General features: G+C 33.9%; 1 protein-coding gene across 5 annotated transcripts in view; it reads left to right on the forward strand.

Moving 5' to 3' along the window:
• Positions 1-3,219, forward strand: part of LOC107459380 (agamous-like MADS-box protein AGL16) — a 9,004-nt gene extending 5,785 nt beyond the window's left edge. Inside the window, exons 3-8 of one of the 5 annotated variants that reach the window (XR_001586284.3) lie at positions 726-787; positions 1,871-1,970; positions 2,068-2,109; positions 2,190-2,273; positions 2,689-2,827; positions 2,915-3,219. Coding sequence is in view for 3 of the 5 variants with exons in the window: in XM_016077611.3 (XP_015933097.1) it covers positions 726-787; positions 1,871-1,970; positions 2,068-2,109; positions 2,190-2,273; positions 2,673-2,789 (405 nt within the window). In the remaining 2 variants the exon portion in view is untranslated. Of the gene's footprint in view, positions 1-725; positions 788-1,870; positions 1,971-2,067; positions 2,110-2,189; positions 2,274-2,672; positions 2,828-2,914 lie in introns of all 5 variants that reach the window. The other 4 variants (XR_001586285.3, XM_016077612.3, XM_016077611.3 and 1 more) reach the window with 4 other exon arrangements.
• Positions 3,220-14,530: the final 11,311 nt, after the last annotated feature.

The following is a 14,530-nucleotide window of genomic DNA, read 5'->3' on the forward strand; positions in this document are numbered from 1 at the left end:
ACGTATAAATTAATATAATTTATATTTATATTTTTTTAAAATTTATACGTATATAATAAAATTTAATTTATTAAAAATAATTTAATATTTATATCGATCAAATAATAGTAAAAAATACTGGAAATTGCTGGCTACAAAAGTTTTTCAAACCCAAATATAGGTTGTTAGTTGCTTTACTCCTGAAGGTTCAACACATGTTCCTATTGAATGATCCTCTCTATCGATGCTTCTTTTAATTTTTCCCTAATCCTGTCTTTATTTGCATCTCCACTAGTTTACCTCCGTTCTTACATCTATTTCACATCTATTTACTTCTTATAAAAAAAAGAGTTCGTTACTCTTTACTGCTCCATATTCACTACCAAGACTATCACTAGCATTATTTTTAATTTATCAAACTCCCAGAAGTAAAATTTCGTTTCTTTTCAATGTAACGGGGCACTATATGCTATAAAAAATATATATATATATATATATATACTTACATAGCTTTCCCCTCATCAACCTTTACGGAATCCTGTATCTTAAAGTTACAACCTAGGTACTTATTCTAATAGCAGTGCACCTAATATGAAGGATCAACATGAAAGGATCAATTCCACATTAAACTGTTTTACTAACTTTTTATTCAATATGTATAGTACTTATTCATGCAAGGTTCTACTGTTTTAAAGTACATATCTAAGCATATTGTATTACTTTGTTTCTTTCAATTCATTTTCTAGTTTTGGCAACGGGAGGCGGCAATGCTAAGGCAACAATTGCTAAGTTTGCAAGAGAGTCACCGGTACAATTCTTTTCTCCACAAAATATGCTTTATAAATAAAATTTCAATTTAAAGAAACTAAGGCTTGGTAAAATTTTTTGAAAAGGTACTTGTGTTTTTCAAAGTATAAGTATTTCGTTTTGTATTTGGTAAATAAAAAAATTTATGTATTTGTATTTATAACTTTTTAAAAGATATGTGTACTTTTGAAAGTACTTAAAAATAAGTTTTTTAAAGTTAATTTGTATTTATCAAAATTAAAATATCAAATATAACTCTATATTAATTAATAGTCAAATTTAATTCTTACATTAATGTTTATTATAATATTTTTAAATTTTAAAAATTATTTAATCAAACACACTTATTATTATTATTATTTGTACTTATTAAAAATTATTTTTAATTTAATTTACTAAAGACAGATGCTATAATTTTTAAAAAATTTTATTTTAAAAATTAGTTTTTATAACCAACTTTTTAAAAATAAAAATTTTACCAGAATAATTATAAGTAGGTTGGAACTTATTATTAAACTCTACTACTTCTACAAGTAAACACATTTGATGGTGGTGGTGGAGACCAAAGACAAAGAGCCTACTCGAAAGATGCACAAACAAACGAGCTGGTCAATTACTTTGCATGCCATAGATACTATATTGAAAAGTTATACAACGGAAATGTTCTATAAACATAAATAGTTTGCATGCATGGTCAACTTTCTCACCATCAATGAAAAACCCAATATAATGCGGATTCTAAATGATATGTATTGAGTATTGTGTAAAGACTAAAGACAAATGTTAGAGACCACAATTTTTTATTAATATTAATTAATATTTTTAATTAATATTATTAGAATTGAAATTTAGGTTTAGAATTTAATATTTAAGTTTTAGAGTTCAGAATATTTATTAGACAAAATAATAAATTTTATTAGTTATATATCATTGTTATTGTGTTAATGCGAAAAAAACCGTTCAAAAGACAATGAAATGCTAGTAGAATTGTTTATGCCTATAGTCTCTAGTTTTTCATAGTGAACCAATTATTTTCCTACAGTTCCATTCTAATAAGTTTTTGTTTGTATATTATATATAACAGGCAAATTATGGGAGAAGAATTGTCAGGTTTGACAATCAAAGATTTACAGACTTTGGAGAACCAGTTGGAAATTAGCCTTCGCGGTGTCCGTACAAAAAAGGTTTAGATTTGTTCATATATAATGCACTGGTCAAGTTTGAAATTAAGGATATGATAGTAGTTGATAAAAAATTAAAGATTATGACTTATGCACGCAGGATCAGCTTTTAATGGATGAAATACAAGAATTAAATCGAAAGGTCAGTCTTCTCAGAAAAAAAAAAAAAAGGATTCCACAATACGTTTAATCAAAATGGTTTCTTCTATTTATTTTCTACAGGGGAACCTCATACACCAAGAAAATGTGGATCTATACGAGAAGATAAACTTAATCCGTCAAGAAAACATGGAATTAAAAAAGAAGGTATGGGATAACAAAACAAATTAGAATAAATCTCGTAAAATAAATTATATGCATTTTGTACATATTTTATTCCTAATATTTTTAATTTTACCTTAACATTTAAAATTTTCAATTCTTTTTTAATATTTTTAAACTTTGTTTTGTCAAATGTATCTCCTTTTTAGACAACTGTCATGTCAACCTTTGTTGTTCTATATGGATATATTTGACAATAAAATTTGAAAAAGTTAAATGTAAATTTGATATTACTTAAAAATATTAAATATAAAATTGAAACAACTTAAACGCTAAAGATGAAATTGAAAAATTTTAAAAACTTAATAGACTTTTTGCCTTTTAAATAATGCCAACCTTGTTAGCATTTTATTTTTAGATTGAAAAGAAAGTTTCACTAACCAGGTATATGTAACAAAAGATCAGAATGTGGAGAATAGAAATTCTGTCCTCACAAACAGTCTAGCCATAAAAGACGATTCTCAAGTTCCTGTGTGTCTCCAACTAAGCCAGCCACAATAAGAACACCATGAGGCATGTTCTGGAGCAACAAAAATAGGGTATGACCTTGTCATAGTAGCTCATCATCGATGAAGATACAACAAGATTAATCATTGACATCATATTTATATTTTTTATTGTTGCAGCAGATTGCAGCTGCATTGATGCATTTACAGAGATGAACGTTCCATGGCTATTAGCAAGATAAATGGAATCATATTTAATTTTGATGTTTTACTGTAAATGTAATGACATACACAGGCTACAAGCCAACATCTCTTTGGTTTGAAATGATGAAAATTGTCAATAAAAGCAGCTCTGGCATGTAACCCATAAACAACGAAGCACGAATCTTGTGTCAATTTAAGACTCAAGTTGCCTAAATTAGTCAAGGAGTCAAGTAGGCTATTATTATAAATTACAAAATAAATTTAAGGTAAATTCTCAAACACACTACATTTTTTACAGTTTTGGAGGTTTGTGGTGCTGGAGCAGTCAAGCAAACTACTATTCTCTCTTATTTTAATTTGTCTCTTGATTAAAGTTGATTTATTAACACTAGGTGATTGAGACGAAAATATACAAGAATAAATTCTTTTGGGACATGAATATATTTATCATTTAAAACTGGAATATAATTATATACATATACTAGAAAAATTAGATTTATATATATAAAAAACATATTAATCTAAAGAATAAATTATTATTTCTGACTTTAAAAAATTTGACACGGACAATTTTATCAAAACATTCAACAACAATTAGCTAACGAATTAAAAATTTTGCCATACTAATTCAATTTTAGATAAAAATTTAAGTTAGTCGACGTACTTCATTACTAGAATTAATAATAATACTCAGCGTTTTGATTCCTAATAAGTAGTCTTTTTAAGATATTGGTGAAGATTATTATTAATAAATGGATAAATATTTTATCTGACACTCTTATTTATTAATAAAAATGGACAAATCGACTTTTACTATCGGATGACAAAAGATTGTCGCTAATTTGTTATGTAACAGTGTCACGTGTTACTTTTAAATGGTTGCAAAGACTAAAAATCTCTTTCCTATCCCTTTTTTTGCTTTCTTTTTCTTTCTTTCTTGTTTTTCTCTTTACTTGTTTAGTTTACCAGAGAGAGAAACGATATCGTGCCTTAACATCTCTACCAACGCTTCCCTTAACGGCATCGGCATCGACACCTCCTCCATCCTCTTTGAAGCCACCTCCATCGTCGCTAATCTCATCAGAAAACTCGAAGACATCATCTTCTTCTTTATTTATAATTTCTAGATTTATTTTTTGTTACTGAATAAATAGAAGTTTAAAATTTTCATGCCTGTGTGATGTGATATATTATATTGATAGTTCTTAAATTTTATCTACTTGAAACTTCTATAGATTATTAGGTATTTTAGATTTATCTTTTTTGGTGATAGTGGTAGAAGATTTTGGATGGTGAATTCTTGAAGTGAATGGAGAATGAGGTTTAGTGATTATAAAAGAGTGGCAATAAAATCTACCATTAATGAAGGAATAGAAGCTCAATGGTGTCCGCCATTGATGAAGAAATAGAAGTTCAGTAGTGTTTGCGTGAAAGAAATTGAGATTGAGTGAGTAGAGGAAGGAAGACTTTGAAAAAAAAAAACAAAAGGGTGCATTATCCAGGGAGAAACAAAGGCACAAGGTTAGAATTTTAAAGAGGAGGAGGTGGAGAAGAAATGGTAGGAAGGGGGATTTTAGTCCCTGCAACTATTTGGAAGTGACACGTGACACTGTTACCTAACACGTCAGTGACAACCTGTTGTCATCCGGTAGCAGGATCGATTTATCCATTTTTCTTTATGGTGGAGCTTGGTTGAGATTTAAAAATGATTAAGGTGCGATATATTTTACGAGAAAAAGTTCAGGGGTCGAATAAGGTATTTATCGTTAATATTTTTTTCTATTTAATAAATGCATGGCAAATATATTAAAATTTTAATTATCTAATTGTTAGCACAAAAATTATACATTTTAGATACCTCAGCTATGATTGTTTGACCTAAAGGTGAGTCGACAATATATAAGTCGAGGTGTCATAGCATGCGGATTGTTTCATGAAAATATAGGTTGAAGTATCATAACCTAGGTTGTTTCATAATAGTGTTGGCACAAGGATTTGACTCATTCTAAAAAGAGTCGAGTCAGTGACTTCTAAAAATCGAAATAAAATAAATTGCACGAAGGTTTCATCCAGAAGCTAAGCACTTTATGGAATGTGGGGCTGGAAGACTAAGATAAGAGGAGACGTGGGACGTTAAACTTGACAGTTAAGATTCTTCATGGTCAAGGCAATGTGGTGGCCTAAGAAATAGGAGGAATCTAGATCGTCGGAAGAAAAGAACACTCTACGAATCTATCTTTGTAGTCTATAAACAGAAAAAAGGTAGAAGTGAAAAAGAGACTTCAATTGGAACACTATAACAATACACAAAAATTCTACAAAATCCAAAGTCAAGCTAACATCAAGAAAATTCATGAAGTGCAAATGTATGTAAGTGTCTTTGAGTTAATTTTTTTATTCATTTTATTTTTGTTATTTTTCTCTTTTATTCGATTTTATCATTTTTCATTCCTTTTAAGGTATTTTAATTTATTTCGTTCATTTTTAACTTTAATTTACTTGTTATTTCAATTACAGTTGTTATTTATTTCACTTCTTTTCCTTCTTGTCATTTTGTTTTTTATTCTTTTCTTTCAAGAATTTTATTTCTAAGTTTTTATTTTGCTTTATTTATTTTCTTGCTTTGTAATTTGTTACAAATATTTTGACATGTACAGTTTCGATACCTATGCTATGTAATTTCTGGGTTGAGCTCTGTCTTTTTCAAGAGAGTCGTATCTGCTCTCCGAACTGAGATCTTGATACAAACTTGATTTGACATCCTGTCGAGATTACCAAAAATCAAGTGAAATAAATTAAATTGGCATACTCGGTGGGACTCTGGGTTAAGCTAAAGAATCAAGCTATGTATGCGATTACGCAGTGGCAAATTAGTGATGTCTGATAGAGCCTCAACTTTAAATGATACGTCGAATAATGATATTGGAGAAACTATGAGAGGTCCTGAGACAAAGGTTTCTCCGTCGGATGGTATTTCAGGTCGAAGGATCAACCCTATTATCACAGGGAAAATCCTGTTTACTTTACCTACTATGTGGCTCCCATATGCGTTGCCTCTAAATTATTCTCCGCCATTAGAAAATTTCAATATAGGATATTTAGGAGGCGTAATCACTACAAGAAACAACCCTTGTACAATCCTACACCTCCTCTAGGTTATCCTCCAGTGAGTATACCATCTAATTATAACCCTAATATGAAAAATTACAATGCTTATCAATATTTGATCAACAACCCCCCATATTTGGGTTGGTTCCTATATCACAATCTACCTCAATAATACCAAATGTCTTTTCAACACAAGACGTAGGGGCAATGAGGTTTCCAGTAGGTGCAACACGTACTTTGAATTTTTCAAAAATGTTCTCCTAATATGGTCAAATCCTTAGCCGTGTTCAAATAGAAAATCGAAGATAGCCATCATAACTTAGTCAATATGCTTACTCAACAGATGACTACTGTGTTGAATTCAATGATAGAGAATAACAATGCTAGAGTAGAGCAAGTCACTCGACGAATTGATGATATTGCAGGAGCAATCAATCAACCTTTTGTACCACCCATAGGTAAAATGTGTAAGATTCAGAATTTTCAAAAAATCGTATTATGAGCCAAATTCAATTTATTTATTCATTAATGACTTTAATTTCAGAAATTATTTTATTAAAGCTAATTAAATCAAGTTTTGATAATTAAATTAGAATTTTTATTTAATCTTTCAATTATTGGATAAATTCTATATTTAAATTATAGATTTTAGTAATTGTAAAATAATAAGTATTTTATATGAATTGATTTAAATAATTGAGATTTGGAGTTTAATATTCTATTTTTTTAATGAATAAAGAAAATTAATTATATTATCTTATATTTTAAATAAGAATACTTATTTAGAGATAATTTGCAAGTTGATGAATAACGTTATTTTCATATATAATTATTACTGTTTGATTAAATTAGGTTTTTATTTTACTACACTTCCAATTTTACCAAAATACCTACATTAGTCATAAAATCCGTAAATTTCACTTTTTCCCCAAATTAAACCCTAACCCTAATTTTTCACTCACACTCTCACCTCACTACACGTACATATACGGTTACAGGGATAGGGAAAAATCAGAAACACCAACACACCCACACACCGAAGCACTCAAGCTCTTCATTCGTGGTAGGAGCCAGTGGAGAGAGAGGCGAGTGCAAGCCAGGACCGGGAGGGAGAAGGCGCCGCCGTGCATCCTCGTTGCCGTCGCTGGAGATCTAGTCGCCACCGCCGATCGTCCTTGAACCGTGTCGGAAACAGAGCTGCGAACGAGAGGGATGTGTGGCAGGAGCCCGACGCGAGAGGGAGAGTGCGTGCATGTGCGCAAGGGAAGGACGACGTTGCTGTCGTCGCCGTCGCTGAGGTTTCATCGCCACTGTGAAAGCTCCGTCACTGTCCAGCTGTCGTCGTCACTGTGGGTCGCGTTGCCAAGTTTCTGTTATGGGGACCCACTTCCGGTAAGGACGTACTTGCTTCTAGATTTCATTTTTTTGAATTCCTGGAACCTTGTTTTCACTGCCTGGCTATTATAGTTGCTGTCATCAAAGATTCGGGCCACCGCCGTCACTTGAGGTAGTTTCCGAAGTTGCTGTCGCTCTATTGCCTCATTTCTCTTTAGCCGTAGTGAGTTATTCTAGCCTTGAAATCCTTACCGCTATTATTTTGCTATACATTATTGAGAATTTCACGATGTTAATATCCCAGGGTTGAGTTTTGGAAATTGTATGATTAAAATAAAAGCCGATGGAGTGTCATCCTGCATTGTTTCTCGCGGTGAGACTATTTGGTTCCGTTCCTGTTTACCGCAATATTCTATCACTAATTATATTTTAATTCTGCTTAATATCAACTCCTCGTTAATTTTGATTTTTTTCAGATAAGTCGTCATTGCTGTGAACCTTGATTGTCACTGTTGATATTGCCTAGAAGTCAATGAGGTTGCTGCTGCAAGTTAAGAATAAAAAGGGATTCGACTTTTGAGGTAGGGATTTGTTTTAATAAGAAAATATTTTGGATTTTGAATACCTGATAAGTTTAGTAGATTAATGCAAATGGATTAATGCATGTGATGTGTATGATTTTCTGTTGAGATTGATGTGTTGTGTTGTTATCAAATTAGTTTATTTCTGGATTTTTGGTGAAATGGATTGAATCTTTGGATTTTGTTTTTCTTTGATTTAAACTGATAATGATTGGTCATTAAATGCGGGATTTGAAAATGTTAAATTGAAAGGTTGGTTTTTGTTGAGTTGAAGTTGAAAAGAGGGGACCCGTGATGGGTGGTAAACTTCGGTTTTTAGTGGAGGTGCTGTCGAAATTTTTTTAAGAATTTGGAGTTGATTTGGCTATAATTTCAAAAACTGAGTTTGATTTGAAATAATTGCCAAAAGAGACAAGTTTTAAATGTTTTAAAGGATTACAAGAGGATCGGATTTTTATGATTTGGTTGATTTATGATTTAAACTTATTTGGTCTTTATAATAACGATAAAGATTTGGTTAACTAGCTAGGGATACCAGGAAGTAAATTAATTATAAATTCAAGGGTTTGGGAATAAAAGTGTGAGTTTGAAGGTTTTGTTTGAGATTGAGAGTGATTTTGATGATGAATGGTAATTAAATATGATGATGAAGGATGATGATGGGGAGTTTTAAATATTGTTGAATCTGAGATTGAGAATGAGATTGAAAATGAGATCGATGATGAGATGGATTATGATTATGAAATGATATTGAATATGATTTTGATTGTGATACCTGAGTAGTAGCAAGGATGGTGGTTCGTCCCACTTGCTCCAGGTTAATGTTTGAGATTTGATAACGATGATGCTTGATTTAAATTGAATGAATGTATGTTGGAGACCCTGGGCAGTAGCAAGGATGGTGGTTCGTCCCGCTTGCTCCAAGTTAGTGATTGTGACACCTGGGTAGTAGCGGCAGTAGTGATTATTCCACTCACTCCAGGTTGAGCTTTTAAACATCTGCCTGGGTAGTAGCCACAGTAGTGGTTATTCCACTGGCTCTGGGTTGAGCGGGTAGTAGCAAGGGGGTTGTAGTTCAAACCTACTTGCTCCGCGATGGGTGTTTCAGTCCATGGTTAGCGACCAGGACGTGTCGGGTTGGCTATATAACCAACAAATGATATTATCAGCCATAGGATAAGCATACATCATTTGCATATGTTTGAATTATTTGGGTTTGCTTATTTGTATTGGTTTGTCTAACTGTATATGCCATTCTATGTGATTATGTGCTATTTGCGTTACTTGAACCTACTTGTGTATTATTTGTCTATATTACTTGTGTTTGCATAACCGAGAGATCCCTCATGATGGAGGTGGTGATACTGAGGGTTGTACTTGATGTTGATGATGGAATGTTGCTGAGAACTGAGTTTTAATACTGAATTGTTGAATTATATGCTGATAGACTATGGTAATGGAAAGAGATAGGCTGAGTGGAGTGTTGGATAAAAGCTTGAGAATGTATGTTGTAATTATACCTGGTTTCGGATTTTGAATGGGGGAAGTTATTGGGTAGAAAGCCCTTTAGACACGCTTGTGGTCCTTTTAATTTTAAACTACTCACCGCACAATTTTGTAAACTGAAGAAGTTTCATTGCGGCTTTTCAAAGTAACTATCCGTAAAGCATTTTTTAGGGTTATTTCAAGGATAAACTGTTTTTTTTTTTTAAATGAAACTAATTCTATTTGCAAGTATCTTTTTACTTTGATAGTATTTTCGCCTCTACTGAGAACCTGCGAGGACGATGTTCTCAACCCCCTACAGATTTCATTTTTAGTGACAGGTTCAGGAAGCGTTGGCGCGAAGCCACGGCCGATCTACAAGATTTATACATATATGTTGTATTTTTTTTGTTTGATGGTTTAGTTGAGATTTTTACCCCTCGTCAATTGTCATTTTGAGATTTTAGAGGGGCAGGACTTGTATTTTAAGTTTTGAATAAGTCTATGTATTTATTATTGTGTGATTAGGTGAATTAAGTAAAGACTTTTCGATTTCATAACTAGGGATTCGGTTTGTATTTGCGAAGGCTCAATATTAAATAAATATAGTATTAAATTAAAGGATAAGAGTTTAGTAACGCTTGGACTTTAGTACGATCATGAGGTGCTAAAAGTTAGGGTGTTACAAAATGAATGCCAATAATCCTCCCGTAATACTAAATAGGGAAGATGACACTACAAGAAAAATATTGAGTACCGTCAGATTTAGCGTCACAGAGTAGCGACGGATTTACTGGCAATAACCACATCAAATTCATAAGGTTTTTTTAATTACCGATGGATTTTATTTTTTAAAGGTAAATCCGCCAGTAATTTTTGGAGGAAAAATAAATTAAATTGGTGATGCATTTTGTTGACCCACAATGGTTTACCGTTATAATTTTCTGATGGTAAATTTGATCGTAAAGGTGGCTTAAATTAAAATCACGAACCTCTTTCCCCTCATTCGAGCCCTCACCACCATCACCACCATGCCTTTCTCTCTTGTGTTCCAGCTGCCGCCATCGGACCACCGCCGTCGCCACCCCCTCTCTGTCGCTGTGAACCCCCACTGTCGACGTCTCCTTCTCCTCCTTCTTCCCTTCCTTCTCAGTGCCGCTGTGGTCCTCTCGTCCTTCTCCTTTCGTCCTTCTCAACCTATGGCTAGCAGCTCCCTGTTCTAGCAGCTGACGAATGCCATCTTTAGCGCCGGCAATAATCTAGTGTCGTTGCCTTCCTCCCTCCTTCTCTTTGCTTTCTGCACCCTACATTTAAGGTTTCTTGTTTAAACTTTTTTTTTCAAATCCTGTTAGTTAGTTTTAGTTCATTAGATTGATTTAATTAGTTTAGTAAGTTTAATTTTTTGTTTTAGTGGATTTAGGTGGTTAGGATAGTTTAGTTTAGATTTATAGGTTCTGAATTATTGTTGAAAGTGTGTGGAACTATTTTGAATTTGCTGATTGAATTAATAGAGAAATTGTTGCTAAGTTTATTTGGTTGATTATTTAATTGTGCTCATTCACTGTGTTAATTGGTATTTTGTTTTTTTACTATTTTGAATTAATTAGACTAATGTCTAATGAATTGAGTTTATGATCAACGCTGTTAACTTTTTTTTCTTTTTGGTATTATTGATGTTGAATTTTAGAGATAAGCCTCAATGTAGTCCCTGAAGTTGCACTCGAGCCTCAAAGTAGTCTCTGAACTTAAAAGTTCCTCAGAGTCATCCCCGAACTTGCACTCCGGGACTCAAAGTTGTCCTTCCGACAATTTCAGTACATGTGGCGCAACCGGAAAGCTTAGCTGGCAGCCTTGGTGACATGTGGGACTCACAACGGCTAGCTGATGTGGCAGAGTAAACTCTTCCGACTCAATTTGGTCCCTCAGGGTTAGTTAAAACCCTAATCCCCAAATTTGAAGGCCACATTGTTCACTCTACTCTCTTCTCGTTGGTGCTGTGTTCTTCTCTTCTCCCTCTCTGAAACCCGCCGGTTATGGCTATCACGAGTAATGCAGCTGAGAGCTCGAACAACCCACGATCATTTGGAAGCATCATGAGGAGAATGAATAGAAACAGAGAAGCTCGTTTGCCAGAATGGTGTGCCTGTGGGTCGAGACCGGTGCTCCGGTGGTCAGGGACAGATTCTAATCCAGGGAGACCGTTCCTGGGTTGCCCAAACTACAATGTAAGTGTTGTTGTTGTTGAATGCTGTATTGGAGGATATAAATTTTGCTGATTGAATTTTCTTTGATGTGCAGACCATTGGGAAGAAATAGTGTGGATTGTTTTTGTGGGTTGATAAAGTTTTGGAAGATGCCATGCCATGTGATGATAGAACAAGACATTCAGTTGATGATGAAGAATGGAAGATGAAGATGGCTTGGAAATTTGGTAAATTAGAAGCTGAAATTAGGGTTCTAAAAATAGGGAGAATTTTGATGTTTGTGTTCATGCTGCTGGTGTTCTTGTATTAAAGCTGGATAGACAGCAGGGTCAACTGTATCTAGAAAAAAACAAATGACATGCATGTTATATGCATTCCTTGTTCATGTAGTTGTTCCTATCCTTTTGTTTGAAAGAAATGAAAATTAAGGTGTTTGATTATATGCATACTTCTGTTTCTGGACCTCTTTTCAATGAAATAGAAATGGATAGCACTTGAACTAGTCTTAGATTTGTAACAGAGGATAATATATTAAAGAAAAGGCTGAAAAAACTCAATTGAATAAAATCATAATTCATAATTCATATTCATATTGGTAATGTTTGATTCAAAAAAGGCATTATAAAGCCAAAACACCAGCAAAATAGATACAAAAAAAACCTGCTTTCCCTAAAATCCCCAACACTGGGACAATGTTTTAGGCATTGTAAACAACATCAGCAAAATAGATACAAAAAACAGCCTGTTTTTCCTAAAATCCCCAACACTGGGACAATGTTTTAGGCATTGTAAACAACATCAGCAAAATAGATACAAAAAATAGCCTGCTTTCCCTAAACATAATCATCATAATCTTTATTTTTTGTGTCTGGGTGCCTTGAATCCAGGATTGGGCACAAACTTCATGAAATTTGCAAGCCTTGTAGCAGTTCCCTGTGTTGCACCTTGCATAGGGTTAGGTGGGGGATTCCTTGATGTATGACTACTTCCTAGTGGGTAGCAGCAGGTGGGGTGGTTACTGGTGGATTACTACTTCCTGAAGCTGGTTTTTCACAACCCTTGGCTAACTTTCTTTTTTATATATTCTTTTCATCTTCGTCTTTAACTTTTTACTCCCACTTGGCTCCTCATCAGCATCTTTTCTTCTTTTTTTCTTGAGTGGTCCGGGCTTGTTTCTAAATTTTGGTGCTTGTGGTCTGTTATATGGTGATTTTTTCCATAGTGCTTGACCTGGAATTGGATTGATATGGAAGGCATATGTGTTGTTATATGCTTCCATGGTCAACCACTGGTGACAGTAGTCCTCCGGTCTCTTACCAGCCCTTGCCAGTGCAGCACACGCATGCACACATGGCATCCCTAAACAACATTCACACAACAACGAAGATAACAACAGTAAGCCTACAACAAAGGTTGATAATGATAATAAGACTAAGACAATGAATTTAAAAAACAGTACCACTCAATTGCCAGAAACTACATGTGCAGAGCCTCTTTCCTAAGTCCACAACCATGTTGGTCGGCCAGCCATGTACTTCGAACTTCTCATAATCTGCGTCACCAGACCACATCGGGACCCAATTTTTTGATTCCTTCCGTATCTTTTCTAACCTTCTGCGTTGTATAGGAGGTAGAACTCCAGTGTTCGAATTCAGCTTCACCTTGTTCCTAGCTATCGATCTCATTGCATACATTCTGACTTCTTCCAAGAGTGTGATAATAGGCTTAGCTCTAGCATCTTTGATCCTGGAGTTGAAGACTTCACAGGCATTGTTGCAGATGTTATCTATTTTAGGTGCATTACTAAAGAATGCCCGGCTCCAAGAGTCTCTAGGCCACTTGTTCAAATACTCCCAGGCTTTCTTATTAACCTTTTCAATCTTTTTGATGATATCAAGGAAGCCATCTTGGCTAGTACACCTTGCACAATCTCAGAGTAGCCCTCTAAGCTGGAGATCCTTCCATTGCTTGTTGAAGTTCTTGCACAGATGCCAAACACAGAATCTGTGATGCACATCTGGAAAAACCTCCTTAACTGCATTTATAAGGCCCTGTTTCAGATACCAAAGAAGGGGTCAGATAGTTGTTATCGGGCAGTAAATCTGTCCCTACAGTTATATAAGTGACATCAAAATAGTCCCTAGACTTGTTCAAGTGACATCAAACTAGTCCCTACACTTATGTAAGTGACATCAAACTAGTCCCTACACAGCACTATTACAGAACATTATGCAGAACAGGATAAATGAGTAACAACAGATTGACAGAACATTATGCAGCATATAATCAGTCCAGAGTTAATTCTGCATATATAGACAGCAGCCCAGTGTATTAACATCAGATAGATAACTACAATAGATAGGTTGACACTAAATAACTTAGAATTCTTAAGTCACAACCACTGTATAAATAAGTCACAATAGATTAATTCAGCAACTATAGACAGCAGCCATGTGTTATTATCATCATGTTGAAACACACCCAATAGGTAACTAATAAGTAACAACAAGTGACTTGTTATAACTAAGAAGTATTAAGTCACAACCAGTGTATAAACATCATTTTAAGTCACAATAGATTAATTCAGCATATATAATCAGCAGCCCAGTGTGTAAACATCATTTTAAGTGACAACCTATAAATATTGCATACCTTCTGCATATCTGAGATAAAACAGAGCTTGTTCTTCTTATAATCCCCCAGGTCTTGATGGAGTAATTCCAAGAACCATCTCCAGTTTTCAGTGTTCTCAACAGGGACAATTGCATAGGCAATAACATATATATGATTGTTTGCGTCTTGGCCAATTGCAGACAATATCTGACCACCAAAACCAAAAAACAAAAAACAAAAACCTTTGATTCATTATCCATTCTTTG

The sequence above is a fragment of the Arachis duranensis genome, chromosome 7, assembly GCF_000817695.3.
Source record: "Arachis duranensis cultivar V14167 chromosome 7, aradu.V14167.gnm2.J7QH, whole genome shotgun sequence".
Taxonomy (NCBI): Eukaryota; Viridiplantae; Streptophyta; class Magnoliopsida; order Fabales; family Fabaceae; genus Arachis; species Arachis duranensis.